We start from the raw sequence: 20,718 nt of genomic DNA on the forward strand, positions 1-20,718 counted from the left end.
TGTGTGTCTGCATATCATGACACCTCCGACAAGAGGTTTCCGAAATCCCATCTTGGATGAATCAGTCACCGTCCTGGGGTGGGTGTAAAGTGAGGGTACCTTTCAGACATGGATGTTTAAGCAATGTACCTTTAAGAAAACAGTGATGTCAGAGAGTGGGTGGAGCTGAGGTCAGGTCAGCCATTTTGCAGTTGGAAAAAGCAGGTTGTGTGTGTCTGTGTGTGTCCAGAGAGCTGCAGGAAGAAAGCAAGGTGCTGGAGCTGAAGTCAACCAAGCTAATATATCTCTGCCATTCTACAGAAAATATATATATCCTTTGACCTGATGTGATACTGTTTAAAAGTGTTAAGCCTTTTGAAAGTTTGAAGGAACATTTTAAGGAGTTATTTACTGTTGCAATATTTTCTGCGTTACCTTTGAAGTAAAGGGTGTTAAGAGATCCAATGTTTATTTAAGATGTTAATTTGAGTTCATGGAATAAACAGTGTTTTGTGTTTAAAAATCCACATATCCATAATTGTAATCCCACACCTAGGGAAAAAGCCATGTGCTAGGAAAAGCAACAAATCCATTAAAGGGAGAGGTTGGTTGAACTCCCATGATACATTTTGGGGTTCTGAAAACGCCTCACCCATAACAATTGGGGGCTCGAGGGGGATAAAAGTCTATCTAGTGGATTGGCTTTTGTGAACTTAAAGACAGTGAAGGATTGTTGCTTTTCCGGTGTGGTATTTTAGTTTAAGTGGGAAGAGTGTTGTGAATAATGGCTCTTTCAGAGGTTCAGAAGTTTTTGGGGGTGGAGAATGTCACATGTAGTACTTTACGGACAGAAACGAAAAGCAGACTGTTAGATTTGGCAAGAACATTGCAGTTAACATTACCTGACAAAATGCGAAAAGATGAGGTAATTATGGCGGTTGTTAAGCATTTAAAGTTGCCTGAGATACCGTTTGACTCATTGGAAATGGCAAAAATTCAATTGCAAATTAAACAAATGGAACATGAGAAAGAATTAAAGCGGCTGGAATACGAGAGTGAGAGAGAGGAAAAAGAAAGAGAGCGAGGAAAAAGAAAAGGAGAGAGAAGAAAGGAGAAAAGAAATAATAGCCCAAGCAGAACAAAAAGAAAAAGAAAGGGAGATACAGATGAGGGGAAAAGATAAAGAGAGGGAGTTTAAACTTCAGAAAATGGCCATGAAACATGACAATCAGTTAAAATTGGCAGACGTAAAGGGAAAGGTACATTTGGATGATAGTGATGAGGATAGTGAGAAAGAGCGTCATAGTCGAAGGCTTGGTGGGAATCTATTTAAATATGTCCAAGCATTGCCAAGGTTTGACGAGAAGGAAGTGGAAGCCTTTTTCAGTTCATTTGATAAGGTAGCTAAACAAATCAAATGGCCACAGGACATGTGGATGTTATTGATTCAAACAAAGCTGGTAGGTAGAGTTTGCATCACTACCGGAGGAGGTAGCTGGAACATATGAGGAGGTGAAGAAATTTGTCATGAGTGCATATGAGCTAGTGCCTGAAGCTTACAGTCAAAGGTTTAGAAATTTAAGGAAAGAATTTGGTCAAACATACATGGCGTTTGAAAGGCTCAAACAGAGTAATTTTGATAGGTGGATAAAGGCTTTGAAAATAGACCAAAAGTATTAAGCTCTCAGAGAAATTATACTTTTGGAGGAGTTTAAAAATTCAATTCCTGATGTCGTGAGAACTCATGTGGAAGAACAGAGGGTTAAAACTGCGAGATTAGCAGCGGAAATGGCAGATGATTATGAATTAGTTCATAAATCAAAAATTGGTTTCCGACATCAGTTTCAGCTGGTGAGGGATAGAAACTGGGGACATGAGAAATACTCAAGTGGTAAAGGTAAAGGTGATCTGATGGGAGACAATAAAGAGAGTGTACCTCAGATTAAAAAATAAATCCAGGAGGGTGGAAAAGAAATGAAAAGTTTCAAATTTTTTCACTGTAATAAGCTAAACCATGTAAAGTCACAGTGTTAGTGGTTGAAGAAAAGCACTGGAAAGGCTGATGTGGTAAAACAGGATAAGACAGTGGGGTTTGTTAGAGTGGTAAAGGAAAGCCAAAGGGAAGCGAAGGAGGTGCAAACAATTGTACAGCCTGTTCAAGAAGTAATTGTTAAGAAGGTCCCAAATGTCTTTAGAGAATTTACTTGTGTGGGTAAAGTTTACTCATGTGTATCAGGAGGAGCAGGTAAAGAAGTCACAATTTTAAGAGATACAGGGGCTAGTCAATCTTTAATGAGGAATTATGTAGTTTGGGAAGAATGTTGCCAGAAAAGGTGGTGATATGTGGAATTCAGGGTGAGAGGAGTAGCGTTCCATTATATAAGGTAAGGTTGGAAAGTCCAGTGAAGAGTGGTGAAGTGGTAGTAGGAGTAATAGATAAACTATCTTGTCCAGGAATACAGTTTATCTTGGGAAATGATATAGCTGGATGCCAGGTGGGAGTGATGCCTACTGTGGTTGATAAGCCAGTGAAAATTCAGTCAACTGAAGTGTTGAAGGACGAATATCCTGGGATTTTTCCGCGTTGTGTAGTAACAAGGTTGCAAAATCACAGGTTAAGACAAGAGGTGAAATCAAAGAGTGAAGATGAAGTTGAAGTGCAATTATCAGAAACGATTTTTGATTAGATGGTTGAAAAAGAACAAGAACAGGTGGAGGATGAGGCGGATAATTTTAGTTCAGGAAAATTGGCGGAGTTACAACAGAAAGATGTAGAAATGAAACAGATATGTCAGAAAGCATATACGGAAGAGGAATCTGAGAGTATACCAGTGTTATTACCGTAAAACTGATGTCTTGATGAGAAAATGGAGACCTGTACATATGCAGGCGGATGAAAAGTGGGCAGACGTTCAACAAGTAGTATTGCCGGTAGGGTATAGAAAGGAGGTGTTGAGAGTTGCATATGAGGTACCAGTGGGAGGTCATTTGGGAATAAGGAAAACTCAAGCTAAAATCCAGAAACATTTTTATTGGCCTGGACTACATAAAGAAGAAGTTACATTTTGTCAATCATGTCACACATGTCAAGTGATAGGGAAACCTCAAGCAGTGATAAAATTAGCGCACTTAATACCCATTCCAACATTTGAGGAACCTTTTACAAGGGTCCTAATCGATTGTGTAGGACTGCTTCCTAAAGCAAAAAGTGGGAATCAATATCTTTTGACTGTAATGGATATGTCTACTAGGTTTTCAGAGGCCATTCCAGTACGTAATATTACAGCTAAAAGGATTGTGGAGGAGTTACTTAAATTCTTTACTAGATATGGACTACCCACAGAAATCCAGTCAGATCAAGGAACAAATTTTACTTCAAAGTTATTCAAAAAAGTTATGGATAGCTTAGGAATAAAACAATTTAAATCAACTGTGTACCATCCAGAATCGCAGGGAGCGTTAGAAAGGTGGCATCAGACATTATAGACAATGTTGAGGGCGTATTGTCAAGATTATCCAGAGGATTGGGATAAAGGAATCCCATTCGTACTGTTTGCAATTCGGGAGGCACCTAATGAGTCGACAAAATTTAGTAATTTTGAACCAATTTTTGGTCATGAGGTAAGAGGACCACTCAAATTGATTCAGGAAAAATTGGTGGGTGAGAAATCGGAAATTACACTATTGGATTAAGTGTCAAATTTTAGGGAACGATTAAATAGAGCAGGTGAATTGGCTAGACAACATTTGAAAGTTGCACAAAATGTGATGAAACGGATAGCTGACAAGAAATCCAAAGTTCGTAGTTTTGCCAGTGGAGATAAAGTTTTAGTGTTGATATCAGTGGTAGGGGAGCCTTTAAAAGCTAGGTTTTGTGGACCGTATCAGATTGAAAGGAAATTAAGTGAGGTGAATTATGTGGTAAAAACACCAGATAGAAGGAAGACTCACCGAGTGTGTCATGTGAATATGCTTAAAAGGTATTTTGAAAGGGAAGGAGAGAAAAAGGAGGTTTTAATGATTCTAACTCAAAGTGACGAACCAAATCCAGATGACTGTGAATTTGACATACCTCAAATTAAATTGGAAAATGAGGATGTTCTTAAAAATTGGGATGAATTGTTAAGTTACCTTCCAGAGGAAAAACAAACTGACCTGAAAGAGTTATTGATATCACATGGGCAAGTTTTTAGAGATAAATTGGGAAGTACTAAAATGGCTAAACATGATGTAGATGTGGGAAATGCTGTTCCTTTCAAATCCTTTAAAATTGGCACAGGTTAACAGCGAGATTGAGAGTATGCTTAAAAATGGCATAATTGAAGTGGGTTGCAGCCAATGGAGCTTACCTATAGTGATGGTACCTAAACCAGACGGTACCCAATGGTTGTGTGTGGACTATAGAAAGGTGAATGCAGTTACAAGAACGGACTCTTATCCTGTCCCACCATTGAAGGATTGCATGGAGAATGTGGGACAATCTGCTTTTATTTCCAACTTCCAGATATGGAAAGAACATTTAAAACATCGTATGGAGTTCTTCGATCAACTTCAGGAGGCGGGTTTGGTGATGAACCTAGCCAAAAGTGAATTTGGAGAAGCCCGAATCACTTTCCTTGCGGAGTTTCCGTTATCCTCAAGAGGAAGGGAAATAATGCAATTTCTTAGCATGAATGGCTTTGATCGAACAGTTGTGCAAAAGTTTTGTGGTGTGATTACTCCACTGATGAACTTGCCAAAGAAACCTAGAAAATGTCAATGGACAGTGGACTTTCAACAGGCTGCCTGAAAGCTGTGATCACCAATGCTCCTGTATTGGAGAATTGCAAGGGACTCTGTGGTCAGATTGAACTAAATTATCTGATTCTGAAGAGCAATGCCGAGGAGTAGAGAAATGGATGGATCGTGCAGGGACTTTGTTCAAAGAGACTGTCAATCGAAAAGGATTTTGGTTGGGGGAAGAAGAACAAAGAAAAATGGACTATATTATTATACCTGTGTAGTTTTTTTTTAAAAAGGAAAGGTATATTTACTGTGTACATTTCTTAGTGGATGGTGCAAAAGTGAAAAATGAAACCATCTTGAAGTTGATGGTTTATTTTTTTTCTTGGGGGGAGGTGTCATGTGAGGGTACCTTTAAGACATGGATGTTTAAGAAATGTACCTTTAAGAAAACAGTGATGTCAGAGAGTGGGTGAAGCTGAGGTCAGGTCAGCCATTTTGCAGTTTAGTTTTGCAGTTGGAAAAAGCAGGTTGTGTGTGTCTGTGTGTGTCCAGAGAGCTGCAGGAAGAAAACAAGGTGCTGGAGCTGAAGTCAGCCAAGCTAATATATCTCTGCCATTCTACAGAAAATATATATCTCCTTTAACCTGATGTGATACTGTTTAAAGGTGTTAAGTCTCTTAGAAGTTTGAAGGAACATTTTAAGGAGTTATTTACTGTTGCAAATTTTCTGAGTTACCATTGAAGTAAGGGGTGTTAAGAGATCCAATGTTTATTTAAGATGTTAAGTTGAGTTCATGGAATAAACAGTGTTTTGTGTTTAAAAACCCACATGTCCAGAATTGTAATCCCACACCTAGGGGAAAAGCCGTGTGCTAGTAAAAGCAACAAATCCGTTAATGGGAGAGGTTGGTTGAACTCCCATGATACATTTTGGGGTTCTGGAAACGCCTCACCCATAACAGTGGGATTCAGTTGCCTCGTCACACCCGATTTGGTGTCGGGACGAGGCGTTTGAATCTCGCAGAAGGCCTCCATCCGGAATCGCTTCACTTGAAACGTCTCGCGAGATTCAATGGAATCTGGTGAGGCGTCACGATCTGGATCTCGCTGGGCAAGATCCAGGCACGCATATTTAAATGAACCATTAGGCTAATTTAAATATGTGCCCGCCAAATTCTCCCTGTGCCTGGGATTCACCAGCCTCGTCTCACAAAGTTGTGAAGTAGCCGTGATGGCACCCCGGAGTGGGGTCTCATTGGGGAGCTGAGATCAGGCACAGGGTAGGGTGGTAAACTGGTGCTCCCCTGGCACCTAAGCACCTTGGCACTGCCAGCCTGGCCTCTTGGAACTGCCACCCAGGCTCCCTGGAGGTACCAACCTGGCTCTGCCAGAGTGTCCAGGCAGCACAGCCAAACTGATAAGAGGCACTTCCAGGGTCCTACGCTGCCCAGGTGCAAGGTTTCCTGTGCCAGGGTCAGGCCTGGGGCTGGGGAGGCCATAAGAGATGGGATGAGGGGGAAGGGTAAGTTGGGTGAAGTAGAGGGGTCCAATGGCCGTGGTGGGGGTGCTGTGCTGGAGTCGAATGATCTTTCCCGCCTTTAAAACAGTGCCCCGATCTGCGAGTAGTCTTCCTAAACTGCACAAAATGTCTTTGAGTGGCCTCAACGGGGAGTTCCTCGCCGAGGCCAAAAGGAACGGCAATGAATTGCGGGTCTTTCCCTGTGCTGCAAGCGCCAAGAAACGCCCCACTCAACATGCCGTTCAGCTGTCTTTAATTCAAGTTGGCTGAATCACGCCCCACATCCAGTGGCTCACTGCCAAATTCTATTTGGTAATGCTCCTGTCAATTGGCTTGGGATGTTTCACTACATCAAAGGTACTTCATAAATGTGAGTCAGATTCTCATTTGCGCAGTGAGTGTTAGGATATTTGAAACCATGACACTGGGCAGGCTCTTATAGAAATCCTAAACGTTCAATGGTGTGTTTTTAAAAACCAGGATGACATGTTTTTAAAAAAAATCTACGAACTAGACTGTTGACCAGTTCTTTGGACCATTGTTTGTGTTGCATGCCCTGCAAATGTCTTCATATCTGAGTGGATTTGCCCGATCTCATTGGAAAGACAGACCTGAGTTTGACTTCAGCCTGTGCTGCTAGGTTAACCATTTGGTTCCTTTGTTGATTGCTGTGGTATTTGTTAATCAGATGGGTTTGGGTAATCTCACACGGCAGTTTGACAAGCTTTTGTGTCTAAAACATCTACTCCTGAGTTTGGACGTTAAAGGATAGTTGGCACTGTGTTTGACTACGGTTTATAATTGTGTCTAGAATCCATTAGAGGGAGGCTATCCTGGCAAATCAATAACTTGGTGGCCACGACTGTTCAGAATGAAGAAAATACAACTAAACAAAATGGGCCGCACGGTAGCACAGTGGTCAGCAGTGTTGCTTCACAGCGCCAGGGTCCCAGCTTCGAATCCCGGCTTGGGCCACTATCTGTGCGGAGTCTGCACGTTCTCCCCGTGTCTGCGTGGGTTTCCTCCAGGTGCTCCGGTCTCCTCCCACAAGTCCCAAAAGATGTGCTGTTAGGTGAATTGGACATTCTGAATTCTTCCTTGGTGTACCCAAACAGGTGCCGGAATGTGGCGACTAGGGGCTTTTCACAGTAACTTCATTGCAGTGTTAATGTAAGCCTACTTGTGACAATAAAGATTATTATTATTCTATTAAATAAATCATTTGCCTTTATATGCAGTACTTGGTCTGCTAGGAGAAATAAAGAGGTTCCATGCTTTGAAAAGCACCAAGTGAGACTATAGCTTTCTTTTCCACAGGGTAAGTACAGCAGTTGCTTCCTGCTGATTAAATGTGAAGAGCATTAGTTATAAAGCAGTGACACAGCTAGATCGCCAGTCTGAGGGAAATTGAATGAGAGTAAAGACTCCGACAAGTGTCTACCGTGTGACATGCTGCAGGAGTTGCTGGAGATTCAACGGGCTGATTTAAATTGCTTGAAGCTTCGTCATTGAAATTTTGTTTGGTCCATTAATGCAAAGCATATCAGTAATCTAAAAGTCATGAATGAGTGTCTGTACATATACTAAAAATTATAATGCAGCTGGTTCGAGGTGCATTTAAAAAATAACCCGTACAACTAAAGGGTTCCGATAAAGTGAAGTTCATGGACATCAGTATTTTTGTAATTTTATAATTGAGGATTGACGTGCAAATGTAACTTTCACCTGTGAAAATCTCCCAGGTGCTGGTGATGCACAGCTCTGCATGTTGGGGGAATTAAGAGATGGGAGAATGGGATGCAGTGTGAGTTTCAAGTATGGAACAGTGATCCTTAATAGAATTTCTTTGAATGTGGGGCATGCTCATTCATTGACTGTGGCAGGGGTTTCTAACTTTAATGGAACTGGTAGAGTGTCATGAGGTTTCTCTTTGTTGGCAGGTGGGGGACTGGCGGGTGGGTGGGGGGGGGTCTGTCAGTTACCCGTTCTGGTGGGGTAAACAGGATATGAGACTGAACGTGCTGTGTATTCATAATGTGCTTTATTCATATTCTTCCTGTTGCCACAATTTCTCCAAAGTGCTGGAACTTTAGCATTCACTTAGCATTTAGCATTCCCTTTTCTTTGAATCCAAAGCTGTGTTACAGAAATCCTTTTAGAGGTCCATGCTTTTCAAATATTTATTTACAGGTTTTATATTCATCTGCATAATAACTGCGGATATGAGCGACGTTGTCCATGCTATGTTTATGTATCTCAACACAAAGGAGGAAATTTGAAATTCAGTTCCAAGTTCCACATTAGTCTGAAGTGTTTTGATGAAAGGGAGACCAGCGCTGGGCCTATAAGCAATGCAACTTCACCTCGTGCTGTGAGATAATGGTGCATTCTTTCTAATTAGATCCCCCATAAGTGTGGAGGCTGACTGATCCCAGCTCCAGCACTATTATCTCTGACTGACACTTCCATTACTCCGAGGGGGAAAAAGATGAACGTCACCTGTCATCTGCCAGTTAATTGTGTTGCTGGATGTATGTTGCTGGGGCACATGTTGGACATTTATGAACATTACGGCCTCCTCTGATGTCCAGCTTTCTTCACCAATCGATAGCAACTTGTGCAGTGAGCACCTAATTGAGTGGCGGCACTTACTGCTGTGATCACAAAGTGGAGTCTTTTGTGTGAAAAGCCACGTCAATTCTTAACACAATGAGCTGCAATTTGCGTTTTACAATACTCAAAGTGTTGACGCTGTGAAAATAAATGGTCTGCTTTTTGTTTTGATCAATTCCTCTTGCAGATAAATGGCAAAGATGTCCAGGACCGGGAGGAGGCAGTGGCATTACTTTCCAGTGAGGAAAGCAGGAATATTCTGCTGCTAGTCGCCAGACCAGAGATCCAGGTAAATACTGATTTTGAAACAGTGACAATTACGTTTCTATTTAAATTGCATTGTTTGCATTCTCAAGCACTCTGCAAGAGCTTAATGATGAAATAAATACTTCCTATTTGAAATCCAGCTAAACCTAGCAACCTATTTTCAAGATGTCAGGAACAGCATTGAGATAAATGACCAAAATAGCATGGTTTCAGCAGTGTGTTGGTTGAGGGGTAGTTATTGGCCAAGAAAACTTTACAAGCCTATCCCTGACAGGCAAACCTTGCTTTCTACTGCATTCAAATGTCAACCTAGATTATGTGCTCAAGTCTCCAGAGTGAACCCATGACCTGCCTCAGCGCGACGAGCTTTACCAATCAGAAAACGCAGGTGCCGATCAGAATGAGAATTATCTCTCGGCCTCCAATGTAAGTGGCGAGCAGTAGTGGTGGTACAGAAGGAATTTCAAACCTCTCATGGACACTTGTAATTAAGCCTACCCCAAGTGTCTTGAATTTTTATTTTAATTCCTTGAGGGAAATTTTATTTTTGTCACACATTTCTCCCCTTTGCATGGGAATGAACAATCCATCAGCACTTTAAAAGTAGGTGGAATTACCCCAAATTAAATTTGCAGTAATTATGAAATGCAACTGTGTCAGAATAAAATAGATAATAAGACATCCTCATTGGGAATGGGAATATCAGATTAGGATTTAAATTCAGCGTGAAAATTCCCATTAATTCTCATAGCTTCACCAAATTTTTTATTTGAGGATATCGTTACCACAGACCCCTTGTATTTCTCAATGGTGGAAACCCACTGCTGAGAGGTAATAGACCAAGGCCAAACTAACACTCGCTTTGACTGACTGGGTAGGATTTGTGACATGAACTCACATTTAGTGCCAGTTGGAAAACTGTGCACTCGCTCATTTGGAATTTCTTGCTTTTGTATTTTTCTTGAGTTGTGAAAACTGTTGTTGAAGGGAAGTCTGGGGCTTCTTTTTGCAGAAGCCTACTGCCTTGGTTAAGCGGTACAAGGTGCGGTACTGGTTACACTCCTGGGATTCCAAACTAGCATTGCTCAATGATGCAAAGTCAACATGACACGCTTGGGGAGCACTAGAGTTTATTTGGCACCCAGCATTTTTGGACTTCAACAAAAAAACTCCCCGATGCATTAATCAGTGGAGGCAGGAAAAGAGCTAGTGATCTATTTTGTGAATGGCCTCCCTTATAGAACTTATTTGCTCAAACACATGTTAATTTACATAGGCAACCTGTAGTCCTGGATTTGTTTTAATCTGATTCCTGGGATGACAGGACTGTCATATGAGAAGAGACTAAGTCAGTGAGGATTATATTCATTGGCTTTTAGAAGAGTGAGAGTGGAACTCATAGACATTCTAACAGGATTATACAGGATAGATTCAGAAAGAATGTTCCCTATGGTGGGGGAGTCCAAAACTAGAGGTCATAGTTTGAGGATAAGGAGTGAACCTTTTAGAACTGAGGTGAGGAGAAATGTCTTCACCCAGAGAGTGGTGAATCTATGGGATTCACTACCACAGAAAGTAGTTGAGGGCAAAACATTGTGTAATTTCAAGAACGAATTAGATATAGTTCTTAGGCTGAAGGAATCAAGGGATATGGGGGGGAAGGTGTGATTCGGGTATTCAACTTGATGATCAGCCATGATCTCATTGAATGGCAAAGCAGGCTCAAAGGGCCGAATGGCCTCCTCCTGCTTCTATTCTCTATGTATGCTTCTTTGTATGAATAAGCTTTAGTCATAGAAGTATTTGTAGATTTTCAAGATACATCAGCACCAAGATAAGTCAATAATATATGGTATTTATCTATTTCTGTTTAGCTCCCTACATTCCCCATGTTTAAAAGAATTTCCTCCGCCTTCACTCCACGTCCCTCCCTCATTCATTCCCCTCCTCCCATATCCTCTTCCTTCCCATATCATCCTTTATCCCACCGCCTCTCCCAGTTAGCCCTTCCCATTCCTCCATTCACCTCCCCACCCCATGGGTGGGATTTTCCGGCAGCGGAGACGTCTCTCCATTGGCCGACCAACAGGATCTTCCGGTCCCGCCGATGTCTATAGCATATTGGGTGGGGGGAATCGAAGGGGGGGGGGTTCCCCTCCAGTGGGAGTGGAAGATCCTATCGGCGGGAAGGGCCAGAAATCCCCACTCACGTCTCAGATGCCGATGATCCGACCTCACAGTTTTTAGAAAGCCCTGGCATCTACACCCTTTCCTTGTGATTTTAACTGTCTCTTTCATTAGACACTGTTTATGCTCTCGGCAGTAAGCCATTCATCTGTCCACCCAGGGAAACTTCCCAGCTTGCACCGGAAGCTCTCAAAGTGATTCCTGACTGGAATAAAGCAGAACTGCTATCTTTTACTTTATTCCTTGCGCGGTGCAACAATCATTTTGCAGTCCATTCAATATTTCTGAATCCCTCTCCTTTTGAATCTCTTTGGCCAATAAATCGAAACTGAGGAAAGGCCAGAACTGAATAAAGGTGGGGTTGGTTGTGGTAAAGCTCTCTGATAAATATTCAAACGATTTCTGAGCTGGCTCTTTATGCAATATTTGCACCTTTATCCTGCAGAGTGTACAGCATTGGAGGAAGCCATTCAGCCCATTGTGTCTCATGGCTCTTTGCTGGAACAAACTAATCCCACTTGTCCTGCTCTCCCCCCACATGTTTCTGTCTTTCTTCTCTGCTTCAAATATTTATCCAATTTTCTCTTCAGAATCAGTGCTCACATTCCTGCAGCAAATAATTGCATGCTTCAACTGCTCTCAAAATACAGAAATTTCTACGAACCTATCTCGGTGACAGTTTTAAATTGATGATCCCTTGTCACTGCCTCTCCAACCAGAAGAAATATTCTTTCCCCATTCACTCTATTGAAGCCCCGTGCAGCTTGAAAAATCTCTATTCAATTTGCTCCAGTAGAAATAGTCCTAATATTTTAAGCCTCCCCTCGTAACTATAATTTCCCATCCTGATGTTTTTCCATTGATGTACTCTCTGCCTTTAAATATCATCCCTAGTTTGCCCAAAACTCAAAATGCAACCGATTACAGCTGGATGCCTTTCCTGTTATTAACTCTTCCCCACTTAACCAGGCTGGGCGTCAGCACTGATACACACTGGTTTGCCCGTATCACCTGAGGAAGGAGCTGCATTCCGAAAGCTAGTGATTTGAAACAAACCTGTTGGACTTTAACCTGGTGTTGTAAGACTTCTTACTGTGCTCTCCAATGTGAGTACCTGCCCATTACCCCTGCTCTCAGTCTCCTGCCACTCAGCCAATTTCTCACCAGGTCAACAATTTGCCTTCAATTCCTTGAATGTCAACTTCACTTAACAGTCTCTTATGAGGGACTTTATTAAATGCCTTCAGGAAGTCCAGATAAATTATATCCCTAGGCATTCCCCTGCTGCTTACATTAGTACGAAGTCTTACAACAACAGGTTAAAGTCCAACAGGTTTGTTTCGATGTCACTAGCTTTCGGAGCGCTGCTCCTTCCTCAGGTGAATGAAGAGGTATGTTCCAGAAACATATATATAGACAGATTCAAAGATGCCAAACAATGCTTGGAATGCGACCATTAGCAGGTGATTAAATCTTTACAGATCCAGAGATGGGGTAACCCCAGGTTAAAGAGGTGTGAATTGTATCAAGCCAGGACAGTTGGTCGGATTTCGCAGGCCAGATGGTGGGGGATGAATGTAATGCGACATGAATCCCAGGTCCCGGTTGAGGCCGCACTCATGTGTGCGGAACTTGGCTATAGGTTTCTGCTCGGCGATTCTGCGTTGTTGCACGTCCTGAAGGCATTCAGCCTCTGATCTCCGGGTAAGCGTTCTCCAAGGCGTGCATCTCCACATCATGGCTTACATTAGTCACCTCAAAGAAATTTCATCAGGTTTGTCAGGCATGACCTACCCTTTACAATCCATGCCCTGATGATAAAGGTGCTCAATCAATTCATCCTTACTTATAGACTCGAGTAAATTTCCCAATAACAGATAGTAGGTTATCTGGACTAAAAGCCCATGCTTTCCCTCTCTTGCCTTTTTTAAATAGCACCGAAACCTACCTATCTAAAAGAACGGTTCCTGAATTGAGAGAACTTTGGCAAATCATAGGACATCAGCAATGTTTTCACCTATTTCATGACAATACTGGGATGAAATCCAATCAGCCCTGAGGATTTCTCACTCTTTTGTGCCATTATTTTATTCATCAATGTTAATTTGCTTAAGGTAATTTGCTTAAGTCCTGTCCATGATTCACTATTAGTTTCCTTGGGAGGTCCAGCATGAAAGCCTCTTCCCTCTACTCTGAATATTGATGCAAGCTAATATTTTATGTGCCAATTTCTTATTTTTATAATATCACTTATTCATTTTGTTTTTAACCACTGGCTTTTTCCTAACCTGATTGAAAACTTTATTTGCACTGACTTTTATATCCCTTGTAAGTTTCTTTTTGTGTTGTTTTTTGTCGGGTTTACTATATGTTCTATCACCCTTTACTGTTCTTTGTATCTCTTCCATTCACCATGATTTTTTTTTTTAACATCTTTGTATTATTTTTATTTTAGTTTTATGTTGTTCGTTAATTCTTTACTATGGCTGTTTTCTGACATATGGAGCTTTTGCCACTTAATAAATTAGCTCTGTATCATGTAAATTTTTTTTTTTGGTATAACGTCCCCTTATAATCTGACATTCTGTTTATTCTTATTATGTGACAGTTATGAACAGGCTTACCCAGTTTACTATGGGCAGCGTCTGTCTCATCTTATTGAAAGCTGTTTTATTCAAATGTTGCATCTTAAACGAGCCTACTTATTTCAAGCTATATGGGCGTTAAAATCTCCCATTAAAGCCACTCTATCTTAGCCACATGCTTGTCTGACCTCTGTATTAATGCAATTCCACAACTTTACAGCTGCTACCGGGGGGCCGATGCACATTGCTAATCACGACCAGATTCCTGGTATATTCAGTTCCTGGTCTTCGTGACTTGCAGCCACGTCTCAGGAATGGCTACCATGTCGTAGCCCAAGTTGAATTTGCAGCAGCAGTGCATTCGGTTAATTCCTCATACTCTGTGCATTGATATGAAGAACTTAGTTGTGCCACATACCTACCTAACCTGTCCTTCAGCTCTCAGGTTTCATCCTGGTTTAGCATCTTTTAGTTTCCCCTGTAGCTGAAATGTTTAAAGAAGAATTTCTTATCGTCGTTCTCCTTTTTTGTTTGCTTTCAAACTATTATGTATGCTCCCTTTTCTATTTGACTCTGCCTCCCTCCCCCTCTGCCATTTACTCATCACTAGTTTGAGGTCTTTCTGACCACCCTGTTTAAGATTTCTCAAGAGCCCTGATCCCAACCCAGTCACAATGTTATTCTGAAAAATAGTTCCAGCCCTGATCCCAGGAATACGCCAACTCGGCTTCAATCTGACCCATTCACCCAAATCCTGGGTCTCCTGTCTGTCAACTGGCTTCGTATTCATGCTCCTACATTTCCCCTTGTGCTTATCTAACCCACCTCTTCTGAAACACACATTTTGAAAATCCATTACCCACCACAAGTACCTCAGTTGCTTTTATTGATGATATTCATTTTCAATAAAATTGGAGGAAAAATCACTCCTTTATAAAAGGGCTGTCTCTTCTACCTCATCCTCTGCCTTGTGGGCTTAATGCCCGAGTCAAGTATTGACCTAATGACTGACCATGTTAGAACTATCAATAGCGCCCTATGATGGGCATAGATACAACTCCACAATAAAGTCCTGAACATGACAAATGTAACAAAGAATTCTTGGAAACAACCCATATTCTGAACCTTGCAAGGGCCCATACATCACAGGTGTTCATTCGGGTTTAGATTTTCTTGTTCTTTAGTGAGAACTTGTACTGTTCAGTGATTGTCTTGCAACACCTATTACTTCTCTATATTTCTATCAGTTGGATGAGGGATGGCTTGATGATGACCGGAATGATTTTCTTGATGAGCTACACATGGATATGTTGGAGGAGCAACACAATCAGGCAATGCAGTTCACAGCGACTGGCCTTGAGCAGGTAACAATCACGACAGTCTATGAACAGCAGGCACCTGCTATTTGTCATCAATGATATTATATGATATTTATGCTTGCATTTAAGTCCCAACGGTAGACAGATTTATAGTAAAACAGCTCCCAACCTTGCCCTAGATGAGTTTTGATATTAATTCTAACAAGCATTTCTGTCCTTCAGACCAATATGCTCTTGACAGTCCCCTTATATCAACCATCTGAATCATTCTAAACAGAGCAAATAGTCAACATACACTTGCCATGGTCATGATTTTTGTTGGAAATTACCTATCACTCTTCCTTTTTGGTAAAACATTTTCCACAACATAACGCTATGGGATAGAACACTTTTTATTTTAGAGCTCCAAGAATGAGTCGAATAAGAACATAACATAAGAACTAGAAGCAGGAGTAGGCCATCTGGCCCCTCGAGCCTACTCCGCCGTTCAATAAGATCATGGCTGATCTCTTTGTGGGCTCAGCTCCACTTACCCGCCCGCTCACCATAACGGGTTATTCCTTTACTGTTCACAAATCTATCTATCTTTGCCTTAAAAACATTCAATAAGGTAGCCTCAACTGCTTCACTGGGCAGGAAATTCCACAGATTCACAACTCCTTGGGTGAAGAAGTTCCACCTCAACTCAACCCTAAATCTGCCCCTCTTTATTTTGAGACTATGCCTAGTTCTTAGTTTCACCCTGCTTCTATCTTATCTATTGCCTTCATAATTTTATATGTTTCTATAAGATCCCCCCTCATTCTTCTAAATTCCATTGAGTACAGTCCCAGTCTACTTAGTCTCCACTCATGAACCAATCCTCTCAACTCCGGAATCAACCTGGTGAATCTCCTCTGCACCCCCCTTCCAGTGCCAGTTCATCCTTTCTCAAGTAAGGACACCAAAATTGTACATAGTACTCCAGGTGCGGTCTCACCAGCACCCTGTACAGATGTAACATAACATCCCTGTTTTTAAACTCCATCCCTCTCGCAATGAAGGACAAAATGCCATTTGCCTTCTTAATTACTTGCTGAACCTGCAAACCAATTCTTTGCGATTCCGGCACAAGAACACCCAGGTCCCTCTGCATAGCAGCATGCTGCAATTTTTTACCATTTAAATAATAGTCCATTTTGCTGTTATTTCTACCAAATTGGATGACCTCACATCTACCAACATTGTATTCCATCTGCCATATCTTTGCACACTCACTTAAACTAACTTTATCCCTTTGTAGACTTTGTGTCCTCTGCACATTTTGCTCTACCACTCATCTTCGTGTCATTTGCGAACATTGACATATTACACTTGGTCCCCAATTCCAAATCATCTATGTAAATTGCAAACAATTGCGATATCAACACTGATCCCTGAGGCACACCACAAGCCACTGATCGCCAACCAGAAAAACACCCATTTATCCCGACTCTTTGCTTTCTGTTAGTTAACCAATCCTCTATCCATGCTAACACATTGCCCGTAATGCCATACGCCTTTATATTATGCAGCAGCCTTTTGTTTTTTAAAATAAATTTAGAGTACCCTATTATTTTTTTCCCAATTAAGGGCAATTAATTGGAATTAATTCCTGCACATCTTTGGGTTGTGGGGGTCAGACCCACGCAGACACTGGGAGAATGTGCAAACTCCACACTGACAGTGACCGGGGGCAGGGATTGAACCCAGGTCCTCAGTGCTGTAGGCAGCAGTGCCAACCAATGCGCCACTGTGCTACCCATGCAGCAGCCTTTGGTGAGGCACCTTGCCGAATGCCTTCTGGAAATCCAGGTACGCCACATCCGCCGGTTCCCCATTGTCCACCGTGCTCGTAATGCCCTCAAAGAATTCCAGTAAACATTACCTGCCTTTCACGAACCCCTGTTGCATCTGCCCAATGGGACAATTTCTATACAGATGTCTTGCTATTTCTTCAAGTATTTTCCCCACTTCATGTGTTAAGATAACCACCCGATAGTTACCCACCTTTTGTTTACTTCCTTTTTAAACAGTTATGTTACATTTGATGTTTTCCAATCTGCCGGAACAGCCCCAGAATCCAACGAATTTTGGTAAATTACCAGGAGTTCATTTGCTATTTCCTTCACCATCTCTTTTAGAACCCTGGGATGCATTCCATCAGGGCCAGGAGACTTGTCTATCTTTACCCCATTAGCTTGCCCAACACTACCTCCTTAATGATAACGATCGTTTCTAGGTCCTCACCTGCCTCCTTGCCATCAATTATCGGCATGTTATTTGTGTCTTCCCCTGTGAAGACTGACACAAAATACCTGTGCAATAGACCAGGTTATAGAATCATAGAATGGTTGCAACACCTGGATCTGCACCTTAAGTGCTCTAAGCTACAGGACTATGAACGGGAGCAGGAAGGTGGGGTTAGAAAGGGCACCTAGGTGTCCTCCGGCTGGAATGGGCAAGATGGGCCGAATGGCCCCCTTCTGTACTGTAACTTTTCTATGAACACAAAAGGAGGCCTTTTGACTCGTCATGGCTATGCCGGCTCTGCTCATCCCACTCAAGCCCTTGTCCCTCCCCACCTTTTCCCATAGGTTAGCTACGAAGCAGAGTCTCTCGGTCCTATACCAATAACGTACTTCAACCCCAGCTCGGAAAAATAATCCTTGCTGCATCAGTGTGACATTTCCATTTAAATGACAGCTATTCTTGAATGTGACAGTGTATCAGTGTTTGGAATTTGTACTTCACTTCTATTAACAAAATTGTGACAGCCAGGCTCACTTTGCTAAGGAGCTCACTTGCATATTTCCACGTCATTTTCCCAGTTCTCTACTCTATTCTAAACAGGAATTAGCACCATATCACGAGCAAGATTTTGTATTAAGCTTTTCGATGTCTAACAGACGGAAGCACTCCTCGAGGAGAAAATGGTCCTTTTAGGCAACAGATTACAAGCCACCATCTGTTGTTGATTTTCTCCTGGATGTCAACTAACATTGACAGGATTTGACCATCTACCCCTCAATGTCCTGTTCCTCTGATTGGTGCTTTACCTTGCCACAATGAGAATCAACCAGGAATCCAGAAAACAGATGCCCATAACTGTTCGGGTCTCCCATTGCAGTTTCTAATGGTCTCACTTCCAACTGGCATTGGATTTACTCTCTAACTGGAAATAATGCCTAATAAAACCCAGCACTGATACGACTCCCCTGATCACTCAAATCCAATTTACTTGTATGATTATCCTTTGATCTGCATCCAAGCAGTCGTCTCCTGTAGTCTTGAAAGGAACACCCAACAGTGAGGGTTGCCAGTATGATCGTGCCAACTGGATCATTCTCAAACAGGGAGTTGTTAACATTCGACTGGCATCCAACCCGCTCTTCAAAAGATTCAGGCTTGACCTGCGTTCATACCAAGCAGATTGCTGAACAGTGGCAGGTGCACCGTGCCATCTAAGATGCACACGTGCATTGATGTGCAACAACCCAGGGGGTGCTGCATAGATCACATTTAAGGTGCCCCGTGGCAGCTGCAGGACAAAAGTTAAAGATACTATTAATTGAAATGAACACGCTATCCCACCATATCAACGAAGGACGTGTAACATGCCAATGCACTGACTATGGTATTAAAACATGAAGCATTTTCCAGATGAAGATTACATGGAACTTAGAGGTTATACAAAAAGACCTGGTTATCACACATATAAATCGTAGCAAATGTGACGCACACATGCGCTCACGTACACATCCCACAAGACCGAAAGGAAGATTGTCAAATCTTACACCGTTTGAGTGCGATCAATCATAGAATCTTCGAGCATCCAAGGAGGCTATTCATCCCCTGTTAATTCTGCTGGATAAAGCTGTCCAATAAGTCCAACTCTCCTGCACTATCGCCAAAGCCCTGCAATATTCTCCCCTTCAACTATTCACCCAATCCCCTTTGAAAGTTATTCTTGAACCTGCTCGCACTACCCTTTCAGGTACCTCACTCCAGATTATAATAACTTGCTGCATTTAAAAATAAATCTCTTCACCCCACGTCTGGCTCTTTTGGCAATTATTTCAAATCCGTTACTAATCCCTCTGCTATGGAAATATATTTTCCTTACTCCCTCATAAATCTCCTCTTAACTTTCAGTGCTCCAAGAGAACAATCTCAATTTCCCTAGTCTCACCACCTAAGTGAAGCCACTCATCGCTGGTATCATTAGTAAATCTCTGCTGCACCCACATCCTGTAGTGCCCAGAATAACTGTGATCTAGAGGCATTTGGGTCGATACCCTAATGCTGCTCCTATGTTATATGGTATAACTTTCTTGTTTTGTGCCTGTGTTCATACGGCTAATTATCCTTTATGTTTTTTTAACCCTCTTATCTATATCTCTTGCACCTGTCAAAGGTTTCTGTATAGCACCCCTCCATTTGTGCTGCAGCCCTTTTATTTAAAATACCTCTTCCCATTTTTTTTACCTGAAATGCATGCTTCACACCTGTTTGTGTACAATTGTATCTGCTATGTGTCTACTTCTTTCACCTTTGTCTTTCCTTTTGTCTTTGTCCTCTTGGAGCCTGCTACTGTCTTCCTAATTTTTATTTTTTTTATTTTTAAAAAATATATATTTTATTAAAGTTTTGAAACACAATTTTTTCCCTTACAAATCAAAAAAAAAAAGGTAACATGATAACTGCAATATAACATTGTTTAACTAACATGGTAAACTAACCAAATAACACGAAGTAATACTCCCCCCCGCCCCCTCTCCCCCTCCAAAAACCCAAACAATTTACCCCCCCCCCCCCCCTCCCCCTGGGTTGCTGCTGCTGGCCATCTATCTTCCCTCTAACGTTCCGCTAGGTAGTCGAGGAACGGTCGCCACCGTCTGGTGAACCCTTGAGCCGATCCTCTCAGCGCAAACTTCATCTGCTCTAGTTTTATGAACCCCGCCATATCGTTTATCCAGGCCTCCAGTCCGGGGGGTTTCGCTTCCTTCCACATGAGTAAAATCCTACGCCGGGCTACTAGGGACGCAAAGGCCACGACATCGGCCTCTTTCGCCTCCTGCACTCCCGGCTCATCCGCTACTCCAAATATAGCTAACCCCCAACCTGGCTTGACCCGGACCTTCACCACCTTCGAGGTCACTCCCGTCACTCCCCTCCAATACCCCTCCAGTGCTGGACACAACCAAAACATATGTGTGTGGTTCGCCGGGCTTCCCCCGCACCTCCCACACTTGTCCTCCACTCCGAAGAACCTGCTCAACCTTGCTCCCGTTATGTGTGCTCTATGCAGCACCTTAAATTGGATCAGGCTAAGCCTGGCACACGAGGAAGAGGAATTTACCCTGCTTAGGGCATCAGCCCACAAACCCTCCTCAATCTCCTCCCCGAGCTCTTCTTCCCATTTTCCCTTCAGTTCGCCCACCAACTCCTCCCCCTCTTCTCTCATCTCCCGGTATATCACTGACACTTTGCCCTCCCCGACCCA

The 20,718-nt window shown here is 42.3% G+C and overlaps 1 protein-coding gene across 2 annotated transcripts in view; it reads left to right on the forward strand.

Annotated features, from left to right (window-relative positions):
* Window positions 1–20,718, forward strand: part of LOC140396153 (PDZ domain-containing RING finger protein 4-like) — a 623,004-nt gene that overhangs the window by 593,746 nt on the left and 8,540 nt on the right. For both annotated transcript variants that reach the window (XM_072484373.1, XM_072484374.1), the window contains 2 exons: window positions 9,024–9,125; window positions 15,123–15,239. In XM_072484373.1, the coding sequence (XP_072340474.1) occupies window positions 9,024–9,125; window positions 15,123–15,239 (219 nt within the window). The remainder of the gene's footprint in view (window positions 1–9,023; window positions 9,126–15,122; window positions 15,240–20,718) is intronic.

Source organism: Scyliorhinus torazame, chromosome 19 (assembly GCF_047496885.1).
Source record: "Scyliorhinus torazame isolate Kashiwa2021f chromosome 19, sScyTor2.1, whole genome shotgun sequence".
NCBI lineage: Eukaryota > Metazoa > Chordata > Chondrichthyes > Carcharhiniformes > Scyliorhinidae > Scyliorhinus > Scyliorhinus torazame.